Source organism: Nipponia nippon, unplaced genomic scaffold, assembly GCF_047370975.1.
Source record: "Nipponia nippon isolate SJK-2023a ecotype South Korea unplaced genomic scaffold, ASM4737097v1 scaffold_35, whole genome shotgun sequence".
In the NCBI taxonomy this organism is placed as follows: Eukaryota; Metazoa; Chordata; class Aves; order Pelecaniformes; family Threskiornithidae; genus Nipponia; species Nipponia nippon.
Genome location: NW_028262353.1, coordinates 682,086 through 708,340, shown reverse-complemented (window position 1 = coordinate 708,340; position 26,255 = coordinate 682,086). Strand labels below are relative to the sequence as shown.

The following is a 26,255-nucleotide window of genomic DNA, read 5'->3' as shown; positions in this document are numbered from 1 at the left end:
GTAACAACCCTTCCTGAGCGCGCCAACACCGCGTCGGGTCCAGGGAGCTACGGAGCTTTTATTCTAACACTGGGACAAAGAGCGCCCCAAAATCAAGTAGCAGAAACGTACAGTGCCCGAGATACAGTGCTGCCGAAGCGCTCCGCCGTGCTGGCAACGCGCTACAAAGGGGCTGAGCTGGGAACAATGACTACTTCAGAGGCCTGGAAACCCTTCCAGGCAGTGGGGAGGTGGGAAATGTAAAAGGGCAAAGGGTTAACACTCTCCTATTCATGGAAAAGGTGAGAGGGACACACTAAAACGCATTAAATATACTATTGCGTCTCTCGGATATGCCTTTAAGCCGATACACGAGGGGCGTATAAATCTTAATTTTTAGCAGGATAAATAGCCCGGGGGCAACAGAAGCCCTAATCAAGAATCTCCAGGGGAAAGGTGCATTTGAGTGCACACAATACCAGTAAAAAGACCTTTTTGTTCCAGGCACAATCTCCAAGTGACCTAACGGAAAAGCATGGAATCCCTCGCCCAGCCGCCCCCTCCGCGCGGGCCGGAGGGGCTCATTCTCCCATGCTCGGCAGAGGGCTGGGAACGCCGCTTCACGCGGGGCAGCGTTTCTGCAGTAAACCCAAAACAAAACACACGCACACAAAAAAAAAAAAAAAAAAAAAAAAGCCCCTAAACCCCACCTGAATTGTTGGGATTGCTCTTAGGAACCAAACAAAACCCACTCCTTGTCCGTCGAGCCCAGGAGCCATCTGGTTAAGCGGTTTCCGAGGCCCAACGCTCGCCCTGCCGCAACCTTTGCCATTTGATTGTTACCGCAGGAGCCCCCACCCCGGGGGGTCCCTTTGTCCCCCAGGAGAGGGGTGCCCGACTCTGGCCGATCCGCGCCGGAGCCGTATTTATGCGGCACCGTAGGTGCGCACGGCACTCCCCGCCTAACCTAACGTAGGAGCCACCGGGCCGGAGCACGGTGACTTGGAACAATCTGAAGCAGAAGGAAGCGCACAAGTACATAAAAGAGCACAAAATTGCCCTGAGGAGCTTACAAATTTAAAAGATGGGCCAAAACCACAGAGGACAGAACAAAGCACAGAGGAGGAAAGCTGGAAACAGGGTCAGCATCTCAATCCTCATTATATGGTAGAGTCTCCGGGGATTTATTGACGAAGACCTGCAATAGCATCCAAGGGGAAGCAGAGGGTCCAGAAGCGTCCGGGGCGCAGGGAATTGCAGGGTCCGAGGAGCAGAGAGAGTCAGCTCAAACCGAGGGGAGGGGGAACCAGGGTGGGAGAACGTGGAGTAGAGCAGATGTGCCCCCCGCCTCTTCTGGAAGCATCTGTGCCGCCCTGCAAGGGGAGGAGCTGGATGCCAGCACGTGCCAGCACGCTCCCGTGGCTTGGGAGGCTCCAGAGCAGCCTAGTTCCAGCAGGAGCCGGGGGAAAAGCCACGACAGATCGGATGGCAGCACCTCAGCGCTCCCTGCCACGGAGAAGAGGCCACGGGAGCACAACCACCTACAGCTGGGGGTCAGCCCCACGCCAGCGCGGGGGACCCGGCGCTGAGCGAGGTCCCAGGCACGCGGAGTCGTGCTGCCACCCCTGGGACCGTCCCCACTCCCCTCAGCGCCCTCGGCCGCTCCCCATCCGCTCAGGAAAAGCTTTTACCTCTGTGTCCTCTGTAGCTCCAGCCCCGGCTGAACTCGTTACAATGCCAAACCGCTCCTTTCTCTTCTTCAGTTTCTCGTCTTCTTCACTCTGGCACAAAGAAGGACGAAGATTTATTTTGTTGGCAGTGCCCCAGGGTGCTGGCTAAATGGTAAATCATGTCCCTCCTACCCCCACTCCTCCCGCGCTCGCCACCAGAGCACCTCCTAAACGTTGGAGCAAGGCAGCGGAGACGCTGAGAGCGGAGCAGGCTTCTCCTCCGCCTCGGCAAAGCGCGCCGTCCGCAGGGGATGCCTCATGTGTGCCGGGGAAGAGCTGCGGCAGAGCGTGTCGGGTAACGTGGGCGGCTCTGGCCCTTCGGCAGCGATCAGCGAAGGGCAGCGTCCACCCACCAGCCGCGGCACGACCTCCCCAGATAAAGCCACAGCCCCCCTCGAGCCTGCCCAGCGTTACAGCACCATATCGTCTTTGCTCTGAATTTCTTCACGCTCAAGCCCCAGCACGAAGAAGGGCGGAAGGAAAGGACAGACGCTCGTCACAGCCGCCGCGACAGGCCCAGGTGGGCGAAGGAAAATCCAGCCTCAGCAGCCAGAACCTCACCTTCGTCTGGAGGTGGTCTAGGAAGGATTTGGGGGAAGCGCTCACGGCCGTCGCAGGGGCCTGCGCGATGCCCTGGGGACAGCGAGCAGCAGGACTCGGACGCTCGCCCCGAGGTACAGGCAGCACGCCGCTTCTCTCGGAAACGTTCTGATTTGGAGATGGAGGCTCAGAACTCGCCCCATCGTCCTAAGTCTCATTTAATTTATTTCCAGCCCAAGCGAGCAAATTTCTACTGACATTTCCCAGAGCCCTCCGATCCCTGCTTTCCAAGGCTCTCCAAAAAACCTGCAGGCTTTTTACCTCGGCTGCCATCACCCACAACAACGTCCTAATCGCCAGTAACAGCCAAACCTATCGTCGCCCATAAAAGCCTCAACGCATCCATTTTCTGCGGATTTATTCCTACCTCTGGCTGTTTCGTGCCTCTCTCAGGCCGTTTCTACAGTTAAGGCTGCCCGGTTCCTCTGCTAGGCTCCTACCACTTCTCCCTCCCGTCATTAAGTCCGCCTCAGAGCTCTGGCTCCCCGTAAGCCCGTCCACTACTCCTTGTTCTCCAGGGGAGTGCGGCTCACGCACAGGCTCTCGCTCACCGAAGGGTCCCCGGCCACGCCGCCCTGGTGCACGGCTTCCCACCGCCTTGGGGAACCGGAGGTACCAACGCCGGCGCCTGGGGTTTAGAGCAAGGGGCACCAGGCAGGAGGAGAACAGGAGCACCGTTTCCGAGAAAATACGCTTCAAGTCCCAGTGCTCCACCTGGATCAACTGGAATTGCAGCGGAATCAAGCTGGACGCTTATCCGTTTAAGCTCAAGGTCATGAACCACGCCATCAGCAGCCAAATTTGCCCAGAGTGGCACCGGGCGCCCCGTCAGCGAGCAGCGGGGTCACCTCGCCACGTCAACACCTTACATAAAGGAGGCCACAGCAGCCCGCTCAGCGCTATTGCTCCTGACACGGGCGCGTGTTGTGGCAACAGGGCTGGCCGAGGCGCTTGAACCGAAAGCCCCGAGGTTCTCACAAGCTCCGGCTCCGTAGGAAGCCGCCAGCAGCCGTGGCCCAAACACGTTTGATTCCCGCCATGCGTTACAGCCCCTCACCGCAGGGACCGCTGCCGAACACCGCGGCAAGCGCTGGCAGCCCCACCGAGCCGGCAGCTTAGCCTTCCTCCCCAGAAAGCCTCTGCGCAGGGCTGTTTTGAAGACGGCTCCGTCATCAGGACATCGCCACCCTCACTCACCTGCTCCGTTCTGCCGGTCCTCCTTTCCACGGTTTGATAGCAAAGCTACGAGCAAAGGTTAAGTCACCCTTGGTGCTCCCTGCCCTCCCCAGGCCCAGCTCACGGCGGAGAGGGACGGCAGGTACGCGTCCGCCCTAGGCTCTCGGGGGGGAGCGGCCGAGAGCCCTCTCCCAGCCCCGCACCCCATCCAGGCTGGGATTACTCCAGCTTTCGGGAAGAAGCAACGTCCCAGAAAAGCTGCGAAACTCCGGGGTTGTGAACAAAGGACGCCGGGAGGGATTATCATCACGGGGACAGGGAAGGAAAAGTTGGGCGCCGGAGCAGCACGACGCACGCACAAACCACAGCCACACAAAGAAAACCCGACCTGGGCATTAGCGATATTAAACGGGCTCTTAAAAACCACCGCTGCTGCCCGCGTGGTTTAAATCCCACGAGCAAGAGGATGGCCCCAAAGCCACTTTTGAGAAGAAAAGCGCTGTGTCTTTAATAAAAGGACACGGGAGGCTCCCGGGGACCGCGCCGAGCTGTAGGATTTTATTTATTTTTTTGGTAAGCCACCCCCACCCCTGCCCTGCAGGGAAAGCACATAACCGTCCCACTAAATCAACACGGTCCTAATGATCTCGCTCACTTGACCCCCTAGCACGACAGTGTCAGATGCAAACACGCGTACAATAAACTTCACTCCATCTTTAGCTTCTCGCTGACAGGTTTTGATTCATGGGGTGCTGAAACCCATCTGAGGAAAATTACCTCTATCAAAACGCCGCTATCTCTGCATCTATCAACCCCTGGTAGTGCCCCGGGGCCGTGCTCCGGCGTGCAAATGGGTGCGCCAGCATCTGCAGGGAAAGCTGACCTTTCTGGCAGGATGTCAGATTTATTTTCTAACCTTACTACTTCTAGGCTTGTTCCCTTCGCGCTCGCGCCACGACAGTCATTTTGTAGTTTGTCTAAAAAAGGGGGGGGGTGGGGGAAGGAAGAGGGGGAAAAAAGCTTTTATGAAGGACTCCAAGCCCCGAAGCAAAGTCTCTCCTGCAATCTGGTAACAGGGCTGCATTTACACAAGCGTATCAATGCCTTTGCGCCGCGTGCGATCCCAAAGCTTTAATTCTGACGCCTGAATTTCATCTGGGGGACCGCAGGGCGCGGGCACAGCTCCGCACGGGGCTGCTCTCAGTAACGGCATCTCACCGCCATGGGAATCCGCCCCGGGAGCCGCTTCCTCTCCGTGCGAGATCCGGGCGCCCGCTTAGCGCCCAGCCTGAACCCCTGGACTGCCAGCACGGAGGGGGCAGGCTCCGCACCCCCCCAGGCAGAATCAGGCCCCTCCGTCCCCGAGGCCGATGGCCCCAAGCTGCTGCCTACCCTCTTCCAGGCAGGGAACAAGGAGGCGAGGCAAGAGGGCTCGCCCCTCCACACCACCGCCTTTCAAGGAGCCCTATGCAGCTCCCAGAGGAACCTCGGGCTCCGAGACATCTTTTTTCTCCTCTTGAAGCAAGCGACAGGCGTGGGGGAGCTCCCCGGCGTGCACGGGGAGAGGTCCCGAAGGGCGATCGGAGCCGTACAGCTCCAGACTGGAAGAGTGCCTGTCAGCACTGATTAAATCCAGGTTTAACGGCTCATCCTCTGGCTCGTATCGCCTATTCCCAAAAGAGAGAAGGATCCATTTAAAAACTGGATCATTCCCTCTCTCCCGGGAGAAAGCAAAGCACTACCGCTGGTGCCGGAAGAGTTAATGCCAAAAGGCATGAATTCGTGGTTTCCATGGTGCGCGGAGCTCTGGCACTCGCCGCTGCCCTGCCAACAGAGCGGATCCCAGCTCGGGGCAGGCAGAGCGCAGCTGGTTACCTTTGAACACCACGCACCAGCTCCCGGCAAGGGAGACCTCAGCCCGCCGCCGACAGCGAGCCCGCCGCTCTCCCCGCCCGCCGGAGCTCGGCAAGCTGCGCGCAGCGATTCCCGCAGCGTGGAATAAGGAGCCGCGCAGCAGCGCTGAGCTGCGCTGTTCTGGTTAACTTGCCTGCAGGACTCAAACTTCTACAGAGGGGAAAACCCCGCTGCCGGCCTCGCTCTTAAAGGGCGGGCAAAAGTTGATCCCAGATCACCTAAAAGCATCTCACTGCCTTTGGCGTTCGGGGCGAGAAGCAGGACAGCCGCCCTCAGCGCCTACGAGCTTCTAACAAACGATTCGTCGCGAGCACCTCCGATCTCCGCGCCCAGCGAGCTGCTGCGAAGGACGAGGCCAGCAAGGCCCCGCCATCCGTTGACGCGTCCCTCGCCGTGCTCGCAGCACCCAGTCTCAGACACGCGGGTCAAACAGCAGCGGCTCCGCGCGCGTGCTGTGAAATGAGAGTTCGGGAGCGCGGCCAGGCTCATCCCGAGCGGCTGGGTAGGGAGAGGGACGACGAACAGCCTGGCTCGCCAGGAGGCCCTGGCACAGACCCGGAGCAGGGGAAGGGGAGCAACGCACGGGAGATGCTCCACGTCTCGAGCTGTCGTCTGCAGCTCTCCCGCTGCCAGATCGCAGCTCGCCGCCCTGCTTTTCCAGGCTCACGGCACAATAACAGCCAGGTAAAAGGTAAGGCAACAGCCTTCTTCCAAGGGGCAGCTCCCCGCCTTGCTTGGTGCGCCCGCTCTGTATTTTAAAAGCCCACGTGGCTACGAAATCTCTGCCCCCGAGGCCCAGTTTCATGCTGCATGGGCAGAGTGCTCCTTTCTCCACAGATTAAAGCATCCCCAGGAGGAAACTGCTCTGGATTTGCAGATGAAGCCTGGAGTATCCTCATCACAAATGCAGCGAGAGAGACACGAGCCTCCGTAATCGCATCCTCGGCGTTTCCATCCCCGGCGAATGGAAGGGTGCGTGCCCACATGTGTGTATAAAACCGGACCCTTCTGGTCACTCTCCTGTATCTGGCTGCAGCATGACGGATGGCAGGATGAAAAGCAGAGCCCCGAGGCTTTCAGGCGATGGTAGATTAATGATGACATGGCCTTGACCTCCAAAAGGTAAAGGTTATGAAACACTCAAGGGTAACTGGGCTTCCAATTTCATACCCGGAGGGTGAATGACAGCAACCGATGGTTTTATTCTCAGGAACACTCCAATCCTGGGACGCACAGCTGTCACCCACCGCCTTTTTGAAATTCATCTCAACATATTTATTCCTCCTGCTTCCTTCCCCTCGCAGGCTCCGAGCGCCGCTAAGTCCTTCTGGAGTCGGCGCTCCCGTACGCCAGCAAGCGTTCGGCAGGGGACGGGAAGCAATCGGGAAGCCCAGGCTTAATACTGGAATATTCCACGCGTGCCTTGCACCCCTTCCCATCTGCAAAATTGCCTTTCACACAGGAGATCTTCGCCTCGTAGTACGCGGAGCAGGGCGCAGGACTGAGGGTTTCACGCTCCGCTCCTCCGACAGCCCGATGAAACGCAGGGGTGATCTCAAGCTGCCCCTTTCAACCCAAGCCAGCGCAGCTCTTCCGTCTCCAACAGCACTTCGTGCTTCCAGCCCGGATCCGGAGCTGGTCGCAGCGGGATACGTGCTGAGACCGAGCCAGCAGAGATAGCCACAGCCTTTCTCCAAAACACCGCCAACACGAGGACTCCACTTAGATTAGATACACGCGGCAGGAATATACATGAAAGCCCCTATCGCCGCCCTTATACAAACAGCGCGTTAGTGTCCGAAGGAGCCTCTGTTCTGCTGCCACGTAGAAATGGCTTTTAAACAGCACAGCTTACACAATATCACACGACGCAGGCGGATCCAAGGGCCTCAACGCGCTTCAGAAACATCAAACGCAGCTTTATCTCCACGGAAGAGAGACACCAAACCCCAGCGCCAGAAGCTCAACCCGGGGATTCAGAGGAACGGGACGTTTGCCATCTCGCAGCGAGACGGCGGCGACATCCAGCACGGCTGGGCCTCACCCATGGCCCTGCTCCGACGCGCCCCGGGCCAGCCTGTGCCCCCGGACGATCCGCACGCTCCCTGCTGCCTCCTCTGGAGCCAGATTACAGAATTAGCCCACAAAGTCACCTAAAGTCAGAGCAAAGCTTGATCTCCTGGCTCGCTTCGTGTGTTAAAAAGCTACCCCAAGCGCCTGGGACGAGCCTAGCGCAGGAACAGACCACGCTGCAGGTCTCAAGATCTTTATTTATAAAAGGAGACGGGAAGCGCAAAGAGCGCGAGTTGTTTAAAACGCCGTGCCGTTCTGGGCGCGCACCGGGGAGGTCCCGATTTACTCATTCGCACTAACGAAGCCCGAGGAACGCAGAGCCGCGACTGGCTGCTTTCTGGGACCGACTCACCTTCTCAGCAACGTTTTTTTTACACAAGCTAAGGGAAACAGGCAACCGCAAGCTTGCTCCTTGTCCTTTCTTCCAACACGCCTCTTGGAAAACAGGCTGGGAAGGCAAAAAAAAGTCCAGCTGAAGCGTTTTTCTGTCCATCGTGTGGGGCAGGAGCCGCGACAGCCGGCAGTTCTGAGGTTTCTCTGTGTCAAGACACCGTGGCGTTCACAGTTCGAAGTTTATGCTCGCCCCAAACGGGATCAGCAGGGGAGGAAGAGACGAAAGTCGCAGACACGTGCTAAGAGTACACCTGCAACTCTCCCAGCGCCGAGTTGAAAAGCATTCTTCGACTTCGACGTCAGGGACGAAACAAACATGTCAGGAATGCCGCGGGGCCGAGCGAAGGAGACGCGTTTCAGGTGCGCCACAAGGCAAAAGGCCTCGGAAGGGGCTTTTCATCTCCTCGCGCCCGCCAAACAGCATCTTAAATATCATACGGCATTTACAGAGGCTCTTCCCCCGCAAAGCTCACTGGCCCCAGCGTGGGAAGGCTCCGAGGCGAGCGCCCCGCGCTCGGCGAGCCCCCGGGAGCACGTTTAAGAGCAATTCACCTGGCTCGGCAACGGGAGGCCGGCAGAGGTAAAGCCACTTGGCAGAGCAAGAGAGTTTTCCCTTGAAGAGTCCAGCTGTTATTAAAAAGAGGCAATCGGGCGATGACTAAACATGATTTGAATTGCACGTTAGCCCCAGATTTAAAAAAAAAAAAAAAAAAAAGAAAAATCCATTCTATTCAAACCCAACAAGCGCAAAAATGGCAACACACCCCGGCGACGTTAACCCTTCCCCTGCGAGCGGCGGCGAAATCCCCAGGCCGCTGCGAGGCAGCGCGACGCGCCGAGCCCGCCGCGCTGCCGGGTCCGGCCACCTCGCCGGCCAGCGCCCCGTGGCGTCCGAGTGCCGCTGCTTTACAGGCTGAGAGAAGTCTCTGTAGGAGGAGATGGAATTGCAGTGAGTTTGCAGAACGAGAACGCTCTTGGGTGCAAACGTGCCCGCTGCAAGTGCTGCGGCGGGCAGCAAAGACAATCACGGGAGCCATGCTCGTTTATTCTCCTGCGGATCCCAGGGTACCTCGCTTCAGTTTAACTCAAAGGTTTCGTCTCCAGGCTCCGCACACATACCCCAGGGCCTGGGGAGCCCCTCCTAACCCCAAAGGGAGAAGGTTTTTCAGTAATACACGAAGCAGGCTGGGAGAGAGACCAAAGCGTCTCCTCCTGCTGCCCAGGTGCCCGTGCCCTGGCGATGGCCCTTTGCCCACAGGCTGACCGCTGCAAAGACGCGTCCGCGGCTCCAGAGAGGAGTTAGGGACCCACCGGTTCAAACGTGACCAGGGAAAACTAAACTGGCCCGCAGGAGAAAACCGGCAGGGCAGAGCAGCACCTCCCGGGGCAATTTCACCGCCCGGAGTTTAATCGTAAGAGACTTTGTGCGAATCTATGAACGACTTCGAGCACTAACCTCCGAGCGGAGAAGCACAGCGCTGGCCATAACTCAGCCCTTCTCTCACCATTTACTTCTCTCTTTGAGAAGCAGCAGAGCGAGGCCGATTATCAGTTCTCTCCTAGACCCAACCTTTTTCTTCTGCCAAACAACTGCCTTGAGCTGAGGGCACGCCTGGACCCCGCGCGTCCCCGCGCCGACGGGCCGACCTTCACCCGGCGATGCCAGGGGATGGGCCGTGTTTGACGTCTCGGCTGGACGCCTGGTTTCTCAGCCTCCTCCCGGGCAGCAGCGGCAGAGACGAGCAGAACGGCCTTACCTTCCAGCAAGGCAAGGGCAAAACCCTGCCGAGGGAGGACCCGGTGCACAGGGCCACTCGATTAGATTCTGGACAGGGAGCCAAACAAGAAGTCAGCTGGCCTATCCCAGCAAGCAGGAATTGCCCTGCAGAAAGAGCTGACCTCCAAGAGCATCCAGGGCTGCCTCCAGCCAGCAAGGCACCACGGAAAAACCAAACGGCGGACGTCGGAGCGGCAGACAGAGAGGAAAGACGCAGGCTGACGGCCTTCATCCGCAGAGCCCAGCCCCTCCGGAGTCGGGGTCTACGTGGCTGCTCCTCACCTCCGCACGTACAAAGTCTTCAGACCCCTTTCAACCAGGAGAGATAAAAGGTGGCGGGCAAAGCACTCAGAAAGTACCTTACGTTTGATCTTTTATGGTCACTTAATTCCGTTTCCCCAGTATCACTAAAAGCTTCGGATTCTAGGAAAGCTCAAAGGGAAACCTAGCAAAAGAGCTGCTGCTCTGCAAACGTTCGACTAACTGCGCCCTAATAACTTAAATCCGCGCATTTATTCCCCCAGGACGGCAGCTGGCGTGCCAGCGAGCCTCTGCTGGCCAGGGGCACGGCGGAGCAGGGACAGCCTCGCCCACGGGGACCCCCCGGCCAGATCTCCCGTACGAGCACCCCCTCGCTCGCTTCTGCGCCTTTTAAATAACGGGAATGGCCAGAGCCCAGGAAAAGGTCTATTAGCCAGTAAATTACCCGTGGAATTAAGCTGTTCCATCCCAAACGTTATTATAAGACCAGGTTTTTAAACAAGCTTCTTTTGGCCCTGCGGGCTGAGCCTGGCTGCCTAACGGTCCAAGCTACACACGACACATCCGCAGCTAAAACATCAGAAAACCTAAATCCGCGTGTTCTGACAAAGCCAGGCCCGGGAGACGCCCCACCACGCGCAGGCGCTGCGGTAGAAAAGGTGTTCGAGGTTGTCCTGGGCCTGGATCCACCCTCAAGGGCCTCGAAGGGCCCCGAGTCCAGCGCTCCCCATCCCTGCGCCGTCGGCGCCCTACAGGACCTTCCAGAGAGCGCAGAGCCGGGAGAGATCAGCTCTGCCACCCGATAACCGCGTCGGACGGGGTCTTCTGAGAAAGCGAGGCTTTCCAGTGCCAAATTAGCAGGACTAGGAAAGCTTTCTGGGACTCAAGAGCGTGGATCTTTTGTGTTTACAGAGGTTTTTCGAATGCTCCTGCAAAACCGTTGGCACCGCGAGCACGGCCGTGAGGAGGAAGCTCAGAGTCCCCCTCAAAAGCCGCAACCACGAACCAAAGACTCGGTACAACATCGCCGCAGAGCCCAGCGCTGCCGGGGAAAGACTCAACGGTTTTGCATCCAAGAACGGAAAGAGCTGGTGAAGTTATCTTAATTAAAAGGAGTAAATGGGAAGGAGGGGATCCTTCAACAGCAGACCTTCCTCGCAGCACACACACCCCTCCGCCCAGCCCACGGGGGAATTTTTGGGCTGTTTTTACTTTTGTCCTCGGTGGTGAAGAGGGGTTAAGGGGAAACCTGACTTTGTTTCTCCAGCTGAGACTCGAATAGGCTCTGGAAGGCCGGGAGCGAGAGCCAGGTCTGCCATTCTTCCCCAGCCGCTCCTCCAAATTCCTGCAGCCAAATGGTTCAAGAGCCCCTGAATGGGACATAATGACATCATTGATTGAATCATAATAGAGGGGGAAAGGGGGGGTGGGGAAAAGATGTATTTGTGTTACAGACAAAAGCGAAGTTCTGTTTCACAGCGGGGACCAATGAAGAACCAGATGACTGGGCAGAGGGAGGTCAGAGAGTCCCCCCAGCATTGTCCCCCGGGAGCGAGCCCTCCGCCACTCCCCGAAGGTTTGTCCCGGCCGCGGAGCCCTTTCAGGCGGCGCCGGGATCAATGCGCGAGCAGGAGTCCCCCTGACCCCGCGCAGCGCTCTCGTCATTTATTTTTAAAATGACATCGTGGGTGTAAGCGCGCGTAAAGGGCCGGGGCGGAGGGGGAAGCGCTTCCGAAGGAATAATGGTAAACACCAAACTGCTTCGGGAGCTGGGGCCGGCAGCAGACGGGAGCCCCGGCGCGGCTCCGAGCCACGCAGTCGCTTCTCGTTTGCTCGTTTCACAACAGCTTTCTCCCTTTGCGGTAGGACTGCGGTGAACGCGTCACCGCAGTTTTGGGACGGGGGTGGCTGGGCCGCGGCGGCGCTGCACCGGCGGGCACCCTGCAGCCCAGCAGAAGACCCCCCAGCCCCTTCGGAGGGCGGCTGGACCCCAGCTTGACTTTTCTACTGGAAACAAAGTTATGGGTTTCTTCAACCGCTGTTTTTTCGTCCTGCCTAGGCAAAGGCTAGAGAAAACATCATGTGATACCCAGTAAGCACCAACAAGATAACGAAAGCCGCAGTCTTATCGGGCGTAGAAGGGCATAAGATGTTCTCGTGTGCCCAACCACAGGAGTTTCCAGTACAAGGGGAAGGACAAGGACACAGCCTACGGATCCCACCGCCAACCCTGGGGACAGCTCCGCGCGAGGGCTCTGGGTACCTCACACCATCCCAGGCTGGGCACGGGGGCTCCAGCCCCCCCGCGGGGCTGGCTCTGCACAGCACCTCCCTCCGCTCTTCCCTACAGCCCGAAACCTTCACCACCCCGACTCCCACGGCACCAAAACCCCCGTCGCTCCAGCACTGGCCACAGCAGAGGGCAGCTCCACCTTTGCCTGATGCGGAGCTTATTCGTGGGGAAGCGAGAACCAAGCCCTTGCAAAGCCCCTGGTAAAGCGCAAAGTCAGAAGGTGCAGAATTGAAAATTCAGGGAAATCCTGGCAGGTAAGGAACAAAATCCCCAGCAGAGCAGGCGCAAGAGGGACAGGAGAGCCTGCCTGGAAGGGGGTTCGCGAAGGCTCCGGGGAGATCGGGAAGAGCCCGGCTGTGGTGACGCCGGCTCACGGATGCGGCAGCCAGAAAGCAGCCGGCGTGATGGGAGAAAAGAACACGACGGAGAAACACGCAGGGCAGCCCCGCGACCCCGGCGCTTGCCACAGCGCCCTACTCGCTGCCATCGCACAAGAGCCGCGCCGCTGCCCAGGCTGTCCGAGAAGCGGAGGAGGCCGGTGGCAAGATTGACAAGAGCGTGGGTAGCTGAGGCAGCAGGAGAGAGGGAAATTATTTTGGATACGCTGGAGAGGAAATGCCGGAGGGGAGGAAATAACAGCAGCTGGGAGCACAGGTGACCGAGGGTCACGGCACAGCACCGGGGAAGGGACGCTTCCAGGCGCTGGCTCTCCGGCTTTCCGGCCCCTCGGGCACAGCCTCTCACCCGCTGCCCAGCTGAACTTGAACCCTTCTGGCACAACCGAGTTTTAGGGGAGCAGCAGGAAAGCGCCGGCGCCTCCACCACGGCAACAGGACGGGCTTCCCGGGAGCGCCGCGCTCGCATTCCCGCGCGGTGACGTGCCTGCGGGCACACGGTCAACCTGAAACCGTGAAATTATGCTCCCACCTGAAAAGCGCAACCTGTCCTTTGCTACAACGCACCCAAGGCGCCTCGTACCCTGTGCAGCACGACCGAGCTTTGTGTCTCGTTAGCTTCACTACTTCCGATTAGCGTGACTCATTCGCAGGAGCAGAAAGTAAAACATTCAGAAGAGCGACGAGCATTACGCCACCAATACAGCAGAGAGACTGTGGAGGCAGGAAACTTGAGCGTACGTCGAGCTTTTAAGATCCACCCAGTCCCAAAAGGGCGACGACCCCTGAAAGGCGTCTCAGTCCAATACTCGTGTCTCAAATTCGTCTTCACCCTCCTGCACAGGAGCCAACCCGCGCAGCCCGGCTCGCAGCAGCCTGCGACACGCGACCACCGAAGGCACCAGTGCAGAGGCTGTTTTTTTCCGGGCCCACATCACCTCGAGCTCCTTAGGGCTTCCACGAGGTTTCTGCCTCCAGCAGCAAGCCTCGATTTTTCCCCTGCATACCAGTCTAGAGTCGTTTGCAAGGGACAAGGCTGGTTGGACAAAACCCGTTATTTGCCTTCTAGGAAACACAAGACCTTAATTTCCTTGCACAATCCCGTCAGATGCCAGCTGGATCACCAGGGATCGGGACTGGAAACCACAAATCCATCCCTCTTCCCAGAGGAGACTCTTGCGTTGCCCTTGCCCAGAGCGCATCGGGCCAGCAAAGACCACCGTGGCTCTCACGGGGAAACTGTTGCTTTGTCTTAAACGAAAAACACAAAAGAAAAAAATTGAGGTCTGCTAAACCTTTACATTTGCCTTGCAAGCTCAGGTCTCGTTTTCCCCAGGGCTGCAGCCCTACCAAGGCCTGGGTTCATCTTCAGGCACACCAGTAAGCCCTGTGCTGGCACATGGGCTCTGCCGAGCCCTCCTTTCCCGTGCCGCGTCTCCAACAGCGGCTGCTCTGCCCCGCTTCTCGCAGCCCAGGTCGGCGCCGGGGCCGGGCCGCAGCACGCCACGCAGCCTGCGTTCTGCAGCATCCGACAGCCTTTGTCCAGAGGCACCCTGGTGCTGAGCTTCACCGCGTCCAGGATGGGGAGCGGGAGGGCTCTCTGGGTGCAGGAGCGTTAAAAACAAGACTACAACCCCCGCCATGACAAAGGGCGAACATAAACATCGCGCCCGCCCTGCCCTCCGCTCGGGGATGCCGCCTGCGCCGGCGATGCGGTCGGCACAAACCCCTTCCCCAAGCGACCCGGGAGGGGGCAGGGGCGGCGGAGGCCTCGCTTACAGCACCCTTGTGTTAAAACACCCGTGACTGCCAGCACTATTCTTCACCTTGTCACTTCCCATTATCTTAAACCAACAGGCCCGCATTCAGCGGCTCAACTCGGAAAATAGTGACGTCGCTTGGCAGGGGCTGGGGGAAGGAGAGGCGGCGAGGGGACGGGCAGCACACACCGGCAGCCGCTGCGGCACGCAGCTAAAGCACGCAGCGGGCCCAGCACCCACCTGCGCGGGGCTCCTGGCCAGGAGGGAAAAATAAGTTCCTCGAGGATTAGTGCTCGGTTTCTATAAATCCTTACAGGGCCCAGCTGGAAACTCTCCAGCATTTACCTGCAAAAGCACTAAGGCTGGAGTGCCCCCAAACCGCTCCTCCTCTCCTCAAGGCTGAGGTTTGCCTTTTGATAGGGACGCTGCTACCTGCCCGCAGTCAGACCTGCTCGGCAGCAAAGGCCAAAAAAAAGGCATGGAACAGCTCAGCCTCCGAGTCGCCGCCGCGGGGCCGTCCGCAGGCACGCCCGCAGCCAGCGCGGCCGACGGCTTTCTGCGCTCGCAGAACCGCATCTCGCCAGCTGCGACGCTCCTTCCTCCTCGCATGATGTTGTACCCGGATCTCCCGACTTTGTTTCTGCACGCCCATGCAATTCTGGCTGCATTCTTCTATCTGACCTAGTTTCTACTTTCTGCAGGACTCCTGACAAGTTTCTGTAACAAGTAAAAACACGAGGGGTGTTTTAGAGGGCTCTGCTTTCATTTTACTCTTTAAACCAGGGCTATTTTTTAATCTTCTCCCTCTGTAAATCCAGCTGCCTTAGTTACCGCTAGCCCAACTCAGAGGGAGATGGAAAATCCTTCAAAAATTACCTAAAGCAGCTTTTTTAAATACCTAAAATTATTAAGATTTAAAAGCACAATGTCACAGGAATTTCAGGGCACGGGGAAAGAAGCGCCCGAGCGCGGCATCGGGACTCTGCCCACAGAAGCGCTCGCATTCGCCGTGCCGTCTGTCACGACATACCAGCTCCTCCACGTCCGGCACGCTACCCGGCCCGCTCCACGTGCCACCGCGCCGCTGCTCCGAGGGAGAACAGCTTCTTTTACGTGGCCGATTTAAGAAGCGCCGAGCGCTCCACGAGCCCGTTCAGAAAGCAGAACTGGCGCGGCGGCCCTGCAGCGGAAGGGTGTGCGGACAACGCGCAGATGAGCCCTGAACTTCTCACGACAAATAAAACCTCGCTACGAATTCACAGCTTTCCTTTTTCTATTCTATTTCCTATTTCTGTTCTAATCACAATGCGCTACAGAAGGTAAAAGAGAAGGTAAGAAAGGAATTAAGATGAAGCACAGAAGGGAAGAGGCTGGGTTACGACCCGGAGGAGACGGCTCTTCGCTCTGCCGCGGCAGAGACGGGGTAGGAAGCAGAGAGGACAGCAGCAGGCAGCCATAAAGCTGGTGACAGCCAGAAAAAGTGAAGTTTGGGGGGGGAAAAAAAAAAAGTAACGTTCAGGGGCATGTGCCCTTTCAAAGAACGCAGGAGCCATCTCTTCAAAGTGACAGCAAAAGGCATTTCTGGATGACAAACTGGCCACATAAGCCAATCGCGCTTCTCAAAAAGGCAGGCATATGCCACCACGCACGGCACGTCCGTCCCCGGTGCGAGCTAGAAACAATCCTCGGCCACGAATCCCTTTTCCATTCCTCTGCCAACATCAGCACATCTCCCCCCCACCCCTCGCTTCCTTGGTGGTTAATAGCTTCTCATCCGGGGCTGGCAGGGGGTGCTTGGAACGACTGCAGGCAGAAAAATTACCCAGGAAAAGGATTCCTCCTCAGCACGTTATTATAAGCTTGCTGGAAGCCAAACAATTAGGCCAATTGTTTTCTCTCTCTCATTTAGCTGTTTTGTATACACACAGACTTTCTGCTGGTCCGCTGACCCCCGCGCTCCTCCGCCACCACACGAACGTCACGCAGCCGGCCGGCCAGCTCCGGCCAGCTGATCTCGGGCGAGCGCAGCTCTTATCTGCTCCGTGTAAAGCACATTCTCATTAACTGGAATTAAACCGGCATTAATCTAGAACCATGACTGATGGCCGTATTAAAACATTAACTCTTCCCAGCCAGGAGAGCCAGTACCTTTTGGTCAAGGGGATATTTGGCATCCTGCGCCGCTACCGCCGCTCAGGATCCGACCTGGGACGCCCGCAGGGCTCTCGATATGTCTCATGGACACAACGCTCCGGCTGTAAAATGGAAGACTTGCAACCAGGCAAAGAAAAATGAAGTTATTCTAGGTGACGCAGGGTTCGAGAGTCGCACTCCCCACTCTGCCTCGCTACAGACCGGTCCCCCCCACCCCGAGAAGGCACCGAGCGGGCGACGGGACGGGTTCCCTGCGACAAGGAACAGGAACGCTAGGCGCACGTACGGAGATTTGCGGCAAAAATCCTTTGTTTCACCCCCAGCCCAGGGAAAGGCGCTGGGGAGCGGAGGGCTCGAGCGGGGACGCCCGAGTCGGGGCGACCTCGGAGCAGTCGCTTCACCTCTCTGCTTCCAACCCCTGAACGGCCGAGGGTTAATCAGCTAATTGCTCGTGAGGCAGTTTGAGACCTCCACGTTACAGAGGAGATATAAAAGCCAATTATTTTAGTCATCTGTTCGGACGGGGAAAGGTATTTGATAATGTAATACAAAGGTGGCAAACAGAGCTTTTATGTTGTCCCAAGGGCTCTTGCTGTCCATTTGGTGCCAACACTTTCCCAGCAGGAGACTTACAAGGCTATTTTATACATAAAGAGCAAACCACCCCCTTGGAGAAACGCTCCTGAATCCCAGCCACGACGCAGGCAGCTCCCTCTGCAGCATCCAACCCTGCATATAAAACACGCAGCTCAACGTCCTCCCCCGGGGAGCGGAGGGCTGGAGTGCTGCGGGGAGCAGCTGCCACAGAGAGGGAACATTTACAAGTGTGGGGGGTTAAGTACAACTAACAGGAGTCAAGGGATGGTAGCTTTAGGTCAGCGAGCGTGTGCTTTAACAGGAGGCCTCGGAGGGGAGAGTCAGTGCTACAGGGAGATAAACGCTTGCTTGATTTATTTTAAAAATTAATTTGATGGCCCCGTGCTGCCTCGAGACAAATGAGCACCTGCCTCTCCTGCTCCAGCACCGCCAACCTTTCCGTCCGCCTGCCCTCCTCCCAGCGACCGGGGCTCGCTTCCCCTTCAGGCAGGGAGGAAGAGGATTTTAAACTTGAAAGATTTCTACCCCAGAGGGCTAACAGAGGGGGAAGGGGGGTTCAAAGCTACAGATGAGTTCACAGCCACTAACGCAGCTCTGCATTTGCTCCCTGCTCACAGCAGGTCTGAAATCCCCCTTAGCTACGATTCTCCCCCCCATCCCTACCCCTCCCCAAACCAATTTGAATAGGAAATGAAGTGTGGCTCCGCGGAGACAATGCTTTATTGTAAAGTTTTTTCTGCGACGCACGGTATAAAAACCTGCCAAGACACATGTAAACATTCGCAACCGCCAGGCTCCTCCATAATGAAAAGCTATAAAGAACACCCAGGTGGGAAGCACAATACTACCAGCTAATTAAAGTAACCAATAATATTCCTCCCAGGAATGCAAGAGTGTGTTCCGCTCAGTGGGAGAAGCCACTTCTAAGCCCATGAACTCGGCTTCCTGGTGGAGGAAACAAAAAAGGGACACGGCGCGGCGAGGCGAGCCCTGCCGCCGGACACCGCTCCGCAGAGCGGGGCCGGAGCTCGCGGGGGACACAAAGCCCAGCGCCGGGCAATCCGGAGGCTCCGGCCAGCCCTGCCACCGACTCCTGACCTTGGGCGAGTCATTTTCCCCACCGGTGGGTCTCCATCTGGACAACGGGGAGCGGTTCATTAGCACACGGCGAGCTGCGTTTGCCGGTGAGCGGCTTGGGGAGATCAGACCTCGCACTTCAGCGGTTTCGGGGTTTTGCCACGTACAGGGGCCACGGCGCAACCTGGCAAGCCCGCTCCTTCCATAAGCCCCGGCTTTATTAAGCTGCAGCCACACAATCCTACCCAGGGAAGGCCACGGCCATAAACACTGACAAGGCATATATTCCTCCTGAAAAATGGGAGCTCCTAGTGACAGGGTTAATGATGTTTGAGCAGCCTCTCACCCTGAGCTCCACATATCCCGGCTTTAATGCACTGGCCTCCTTCCCCCACCCCCAAAGGGACAGGATAGGGAAGGGGGGGGAACAGCGACCTCCAATGCCAGATATTTTCTACATCAGTGAATTCCCAGGGCCAGCGGAATAAAGCAGAACACTGGTACGTGGAGAAACAGGCAGCAAAAAAGGTCAAATCCATCCCCCCAAGGAGGAGAGGGGCTTATTTCACAGGGATGGAAGAAGATGAACCTCCCCTGGCTCCTACCCGTTTCCGCACCGAGAGGAGAGGTCTCCATGCCAACATTATCCAGCTGTTACAGCCGGACAATTTCTTTTTCACTCACCGCTATTTCTGAGCAGTGCTGCAGCACAAGGTTCGTTACAGCCCAGAAAAAGAAAAGGCTATTTTTGTTTGGGAAGCGCACGGCGTGCCGTATTCATCTCGGAGCATACATTTATCCTTTCTTCTGTTTTCCCCAAACACGCTAAATTCATCTTCGCCCCGGTTTGCTACAGAACACGTTTAGGCAGAGGATTATGGCGCCGGTAAGCACCCGTTCCCCTCCGAGCACGCCCTGCGGCCCCCCAGCACGCCCAGCGAAGCCCACCCTTCCAGCCGGAGACAGAGCGCGGCTGCCTCTCCCGCCCCACCGACAGACCCCGCAGTCAGCCCAGCACGCGAAGGCTGAGCTAAATCAGCTGCTAGGCGTGGGGACCAGAAGAGGGGTTACGCTAGAAGCCTGCGTGTATTTCTCCCCTGGAAAAAAATAAATAGCTTTAAGACCGAATTCATCCCCCTACAAAGCTCATCTCATTTGTACTTCAAAGAGTTATTTCCTACCGGGGAGCTCTGGACGCCTTCTCTTCAGAGAGCTCATTACCTTGGTCTTTACAGACTTGGCTCCCACCCCAATCACAAATGGGCGCTTACGCAGCGCGAGTCAAGCGCCTGAAAACAAACCAATTACACAGCCCGCTAAACGGTGCCTCTTCCCATGGTAAAATTTGGATGAACGAGCTTAAAATTCGACACCTCTATTCAGCAGTCGTAACTCTCTCAAAACCATATCAAGAGTCACACACACACAAAAACAAACAGAAGGAAAGATGAGGGAAACGGTGCTGACAAGACCCCCCCCAGGGGCCGGGGCCCACGCCGCTGATTTAATAACAAGATGTAAAACCTCAGGCAGCAGCAAGGCTTTGAACGGTCACGGCACGCTACGAGCCGGAGCACTGGGCTAAGCTGGAGGTGCAAAGAGCGTCCTGGAGGCCAAGGCACCTTACCTTCTTGGAGAGCGAGGAGACATTCAACCCAAATCTCTGAGCCCTTTCCTTTAATTTATCCATGTTTACCTACAAAGACATAGGAAACAATTTATATTTTTTTTTAAACCACCATCACTCAAGTTGCAGGGGTAGAGATAAGGCCGCCTCCCGGAGCAGACTTGTGCACGGTGATCGGCCCCAGGGAAAACTCCTCTGGGCACCGTGCTGCGCTGCCATCCAGCAGCCACAGCTCCCGCCGGCACCGCGGGCCGCAGGCAGAGCCGGTGTCCCAAACGGAGCAGCCAGAAGCTGCCAGCCTGCCCCGTCGCCTCCGCGAACCACCCGACAGATGAACGCCCCAGGGGCTGCTCCTCCGCCCGAAGGAGCAGTCGTTTCAGACTGTTGCCGTGAGCCAGCTGTACCCGCTGCCTTTCCTGTAGCGGCCTCGTCAACGCAAACAGAAAATAAAGAGCCTTGCAGGCGAGCTTGGCAGCACTCCCAAAAGGTACCACTGCTCTCTGGCTGCCACAGGTTCAAGAAGCCATTGCTGCACCCTCACCCTTCCAAAACTACCGCGTCACACCTCAGCAGGTCCCCGGGCCAAGCAGCTTCCCGACACCTCCCCCAGCCGGACTGGTTTCCCAGAGGGGCATCGGCCACCGTTAGGGCACTTATCCCCAGCGAACAGGGACTTTCAGGGACAGGCCTGCCAGCACGCAGCTCTGCAAAGGAAACCCTGGTGCTATTCTGCCTCGCAGACGCTCACGCGAGATCTTTTATGTCCCTGGCACCGGAGAAAGCCATAACCTTGCCTGGTGACAGATCCTGGCCTGGCTTAACTCTGTTCCGCTCCTCCTCAATCGAGTGTGCAAACACCGAGCCAGCTGCCCGGTGCGACAGAGCGCTCAGCACTGCACTTCGGTGCCTCCTACTCAGACAGGCAAAGCGGCACCGGCCATTAAAAGCAGAGTAATTTCCTACAGGTCATTCATCATTTCTGTTCCTGAAGCATAGTTCAAGCCATTGAAAAAAAAAAGCAGGGAATGAAAATCAGGCATATGAAAAAAAACCCCAAATAGCCATCTTCGTTCCTTTCAGCATTTCATTCTAAAATCGGCCCATCCGGGAGGAGTCACAAGAGCCAGCGCGGGGACGGGAGGCCGCCGAGCGTGGCGCAGGCAGGACAGCCGGGTGGGCCACGCCGGTAACGCTCGCCCCCCGTACGCTGTTCCTGGACCACGCTGGTAGCTCACCCCCGCAGGCGGGAACCCCTTTCTACAAATTACAACACGTGTGAAGGGCCCGACCAGCGGTAACTCGAGAACAAGAAGCATTTCTTACCGTGGGTTTGCTGTCTGCAGAGAGGCCTGAAATGAGGAGGCAAGAAAAAGAAATCCCAGTTAGAGAACAAGCCTCAGGAGCAGCACCTTACCTACAAGGAGGCGCAGTAACCTCACAGCGCCGCCCGACGCAGCCCTGCACCCGTCCCACCACAGACTAGTGCGGAATCGCCGTCCCGTTTTTCCCAGCTTCCATCTCTGCTCACTACAGAAGGAGTCTCCCCATTTCTTTTTCACTTTCAAATCAGCTTCTCCACCCGCGAAACTGCTGCCGTCCCACCTCGCTAAGACGGCTGCGGCAATCGAACCCGACATTTTATGAAGCCAAACGCTGTTTGGCTCTCTGTTCAAGGACAGCACAGGAAAATCGGGCTAGTGTCTTCCAGTTGGGCTTAGAAAAAAAACAAATGCTGGGAAAAGCATCTGAACTACCAAGGGAACAACACGTGTCCTTCTCTTCCCGATTCTACAATTCCCGCTGGGAGCTCCCAGGCACGGTCGGGAAAAGGGGCAGCAGTGAAAACAAAGGTAGTCCCACCGGCAGTTTTTCTTTCCAGGAATAATTAAGTATTTGCAGTAAGGTCACTCCACGGAGTGGTTCTGCTTCACCTCCTCACCTTTAGTCGAAACTGTGGCCAAACCAAACCTGCCGAAGGTAAACAGAGCTCAGTCAGAGGCGCGGGCAAGGAGAAGGTCAGCCGGTACCTGACACGCCAAGTCTCACGCGTGACCTTTTCCTTCAAAGGCTTTTCACGAGCGTACTTGAGTAAAACTGCTTCGGGGGCAAGATTAAGCAGAACGCGCTGTTATTGCCCGAGGTAATTACTGCGGCAACTCCTGCCCTTGCTCTGCACACAGCGATTCCCCACTTTCTTCATAAAACCAACCTCAAAGCCCAGAAAGCTAGCCGGAGCGCCAGCAGTCCACCGTTTTTCCCTTTCGTTGCCCCGTCTTTGCCGAATAACTGTGAGAACTGCCAGAAATTTCACTGGTATTTGAGCCCAAGCAAGCAGTAAAGCGTGCATCCAGCACTCCACGATCGCAGCCCATTTGACGCGGGGGTCTCCTGCCTCACGAGGGGCACCACCTCCCCGCAGGCGGAACGCAGCACGTGTCCGCAGACCCTCCAGTAAACCTGTCTGTTCAGGCTGGGGGCGACCTCCCCCCCGGCGTTGCTGTCCCCCCACCCGAGCATGGCACAGAGCCACGCTCACCTCGCACCAAGGCAGCCTGCCGCTGGCAGACGTCGCCGGAGAGGTCTTCTCCCACGCGAGAAGAGGGGAGAAGGCTCCGAGCGTCGACTCACCGAGCTGCCCGCGCTGCCTTCTTGCTCTCCAGGCTCACGGGCACGTTGAAGCGTTCAGCCCTCTTCTGCATTCGCTGGAGGAGGGAGAGAAAGGAACGGGCTGAGGAAGAGCCAAGATTTGCAAGGTACAGAAAGGAGGTTCTGCAGATGCAGAGAGGCAGGCAAACTCAACACGCGGCGGGCAAACGCTCCAACGCGCCCCGCTAGACCAGGAAAAACACCCGCGGGTACGGGGAGAGATGCTGCAGGCACCTTCCGTTGGCTCGTGCCACCCAAGAAGCCGCCCACAGCCTCCAGGACGCACGCTTGGCCAAAAGGCGCTCTCATGGTTCTGATAAACATGGGCCTAATAAAAAAAAAAAAACAAACCAAAACAAAAAAGGCATGCCGTTACGCCGCTGCTCAGGGAGCGTTCCTAGGAAAGATGTGCCAAAAGAGAACGGGACCGGGGAACGACAGGCGGGCGACTGTTTTAAGACGATACAAGGCTGCAGCTGCGCTGGAGGCCGGCGTGCCCGCACGCGGGCTGGGGCGCCGCGCACCTCGCCGGGGAAGCCCTCGTGCCAGAGGGAAAGGAGCAGCGCCGCTGGCAGGGACTACAAAGGGAGCGGCCCCGACTTCCCTCCCGGAGGCAGGAAGCGAGTGGTAGGCACAACCGGCTTCGGCCCATTTGCAAGAAGAGAGGCAAACAAGATTTCCTTTTCTTCCCCCCTAAGCAAAAGGCCAAATATGCTAGAAAAGGGGATGGGGGGTGTTTGTTTTCAGGGAACTTATTTATTTGGCACAAGCCTTTTCACAAGAGGCCGACACTATTCATGCCGTTGGCTCAGCCGGGCGAGCAGAGTTTGCCATGAGCAGCGCAATTCAAGACGAAATTCAGCTCCGTAGAAAGGACTGGGCCCGCTGCCCTCGCTGCAGGCAAGGCTCGCCTGGCTTCGAGCACGCTGCCCTGGCCGCGCAAAAGCTTGGAGACATCCGAAGTGCAAGGGTTCGCACCTACGTGTATTAAATCCCCTTAAAAGCTTAAGGGAAATATTTAACATTTTATTATTACACAAGGGCCCAAAAATGCGTTTGGTGTTTTAAAGGTTAGAGCAACAGATATTGTTTTAATGGAAACATTTACTTTAGCCAAAAGCACAGTGAGGAGCGTAATAAACACGTGCATCAAAACATAAATGTTCAGAAAAGATGGATTGGGAACACCGCTCCTTACGGTGTCAGGACTGAGGAACTTTTACTCAACTGAGTAGAAACAATAAAGACAGGAAAAAAAACCCGTACCACAGGGTACCGCTCGGGTCACAGCCCGTTTCCTCGTTCTTTCTGCCCCTTTGAAGAACACCCAAAAGCAACACCCGAGGCGGCAGCTTCCGAAGGGACCCTGGCCTACAGACGAGCCAGGCCAGAGCAGAGGGAAGGCTGCGCTACCCAGCATCCCCGAAGGCGACCGGTACCCTCAGCCGGGCCCTCCGCCTCCTTCACCACCCCAAACACCGACCAAATTTCAGGCCGTGCTCACGTTTGCATTCCTCTACCCCCGACGGCCGCCTTTCCTAGGAATGCGTCTCCTCGCTTTTTGAACTCTACCTCTAGCCTCTGTAACAGCCTCCAGCCGGCAGTTACGCATCGCACGGGAAAATAATTCCCTTTTATCTTCAAAAACCATCTACGACAATTTTGCCCAGACCTGATTCACACTCAATCAAAAAAAAAAAGTGGATTTCCTGCAAATAGCTTTGCAGAATTTGGAGAAAACCAAAGGGCAAGAGCGTCACTTCAGCAAGTTTGCTTCCCGAGCTCTTTTACCAGCTACGGCCAAGGGCAGCCCCACGTCGCGGGGACGTCGCTCCTTCAGCAACACCTCCAGCTCACATTGGGTACTGTGCTGCTCCTCATTACTCCTTCGCGGAGGTCATAATCCTCCGCTTGCGACATCGCCCCGGTTGCTGTGGAAATGATCGTGTCCCAAACAGCAGATTAAAACGCTAAAGCAGCGGCGAGCAGCAGGGAGACAAGAATCATGTTTTCATAGCGATTTCTTTCTTATGGAACACGAGCAAAAAAATAAGGGGGGAGGATTAGAGAACCGCAATCCGATTCCTGAAACTCAAAGTTTCGCCAAGTTTTCCCAGAGGAATCGGCAGCTTTTAAGTGTGTTTGTTTTAAATAAGCCCAGCAAACGCAAGCGACAAAGTCAGAGAAGATAAAGAGGAGATGATCTGCTAGCTCCTATCAGTTCCTCCCCAACTGATTACTCCCTGAAGCGCATCCTCAGCTAAGCTTTGTAGTTTTACATGTCTGAAGCCATCGGGCTGGCAGCAAGTCCCCAGGGACGGGGATGTGCCACGGCCTGCTGCACTCCGCAGCGGAACTTTTCACGTTCGCGAGAGCAGCAAACACAATTTACGCACCAGAGTCGCAACAGGGGCGGTTCAGGTCTATCCGCCTTTATCAGCCAGAGCAGAGGACGCTACGGGGCAAAGTCCACCTTTGTCTGGGGTGGAACGAGACCCCCGCGAGGCCTCAGCCTGTCACTGCCGAGGTGGAAATATTGAGGGAGGGTCAACGGTGGTTGGTGGCGGGAAGCAGCGGCAGCGAGCAGCAGGGGAAGGGGCATTAAGGGACAATCGAGAGAAACGTTCCTTAAGATCGGGCGTCAAAATGAAACGTGCCGCGGGGTCACCACCCCGCCAGGTCACTCCCCAGCCAGTGACCGGCCATTAATATAAAATCAAGGAAAAATAAAGCAGGTTTACAAGGGAAACACTGACACAGCCCCAGCAAGGCACAAAAGAGACTGTGAATGAAGCGAGTAAGGAAAGCGACACCTCGGAGGACGAAGCAGCAGAAGGAACCTTACCTCCATCTGCGATATTTCTGACGTTATTTTCACGACCTTCTTCTCCGTAATCCTAGAGGCGTCGGGAAAGAGAGAAACCAGTCAGAACCGCTCCCGCTAGCTCCCAGGCGTGCCCCCGAGGCAGAGGTGGCGGGGCTCTCCCCGCCACCCGTCTCCGGCAACGCCGCCACCACCTTAGGAGAGGGCCTGTTTTAAAAGGTTGCCGCCGCAAGCCAGCATCCCCCTCGGGAGGGCAAGCTTAGAGCCAGATATCGATGCTAAAGCGCAGTACGGAGCCTGGGAGACTTATAACCGACGTCCAGGGCGTATCAGGGGCAGGGAACACCCGACCCAGTGAAGGCACAGCCACAGGTTCTCCTGCGAGCCCGACTACTGCCCCGAGTGCTCCCGAATCCCTTTGGCAACGATGGAAGCAAGCTGGAAAAGACACAGGAGCCAGCCACACTCTCACCCATTCTCTACGCGGCCTTGGAGGAATAATTACCTCTGTTTAAGGCAAAAAAAACGCTCTGCAATTTAGCAGGGCACTGCAGACGCTTCTCAAAATGCCGGGTAGGTGTTACAGCAAGAGGCCGCAGACCTACGTGCCCAGGAGTAGCCCCCTGCCCATCTTACGGCTCTTAACAGTAACATTCAGCTCTTGTTAGAAGCCCAAAGCCTCAACTGCAGGCCCCGAAGAGCTTTATTCCTTTACGGCCCTCAAACACAAAGGATTGTTCTGTTCTAGTTCATGGGACAGCCACAGGCAACGTTCCCCAGGTCAGCACCAGCACCCCGAGCCCAGGCTCCATTTCAAACACACACTTCCTGAACAATGCGCCGCTGACAACAGCGGGACCAGTAAAAAGACCGAACGAAAATATAATGGAGTGGGCGTGCTCCAAAGTTTATGCTCCGAAAACAGAGCTCAGGCTCGAGGGGGGAAACAAAAGAGGAAGAGACAAAGTTCGGAAGTTCC

At 56.9% G+C, this 26,255-nt stretch overlaps 1 protein-coding gene across 12 annotated transcripts in view; it reads right to left on the bottom strand.

Annotated features, from left to right (window-relative positions):
* The window catches only part of SARNP (SAP domain containing ribonucleoprotein), a 31,455-nt gene that overhangs the window by 2,442 nt on the left and 2,758 nt on the right, over nucleotides 1-26,255 (bottom strand). For 4 of the 12 annotated variants that reach the window (XM_087771727.1, XM_087771732.1, XM_087771733.1 and 1 more), the window contains exons 5-12: nucleotides 25,298-25,349; nucleotides 22,435-22,508; nucleotides 21,746-21,774; nucleotides 21,130-21,155; nucleotides 19,807-19,875; nucleotides 8,630-8,791; nucleotides 7,825-7,920; nucleotides 1,671-1,760 (exon numbers count right to left, since the gene is read on the bottom strand). In XM_087771727.1, coding sequence (XP_087627853.1) covers nucleotides 1,671-1,760; nucleotides 7,825-7,920; nucleotides 8,630-8,791; nucleotides 19,807-19,875; nucleotides 21,130-21,155; nucleotides 21,746-21,774; nucleotides 22,435-22,508; nucleotides 25,298-25,349 — 598 coding nt within the window. Of the gene's footprint in view, nucleotides 1-1,670; nucleotides 1,761-7,824; nucleotides 8,493-8,629; nucleotides 8,792-19,806; nucleotides 19,876-21,129; nucleotides 21,156-21,745; nucleotides 21,775-22,434; nucleotides 22,509-25,297; nucleotides 25,350-26,255 lie in introns of those variants that run through there. The other 8 variants (XM_087771728.1, XM_087771736.1, XM_087771738.1 and 5 more) reach the window with 6 other exon arrangements.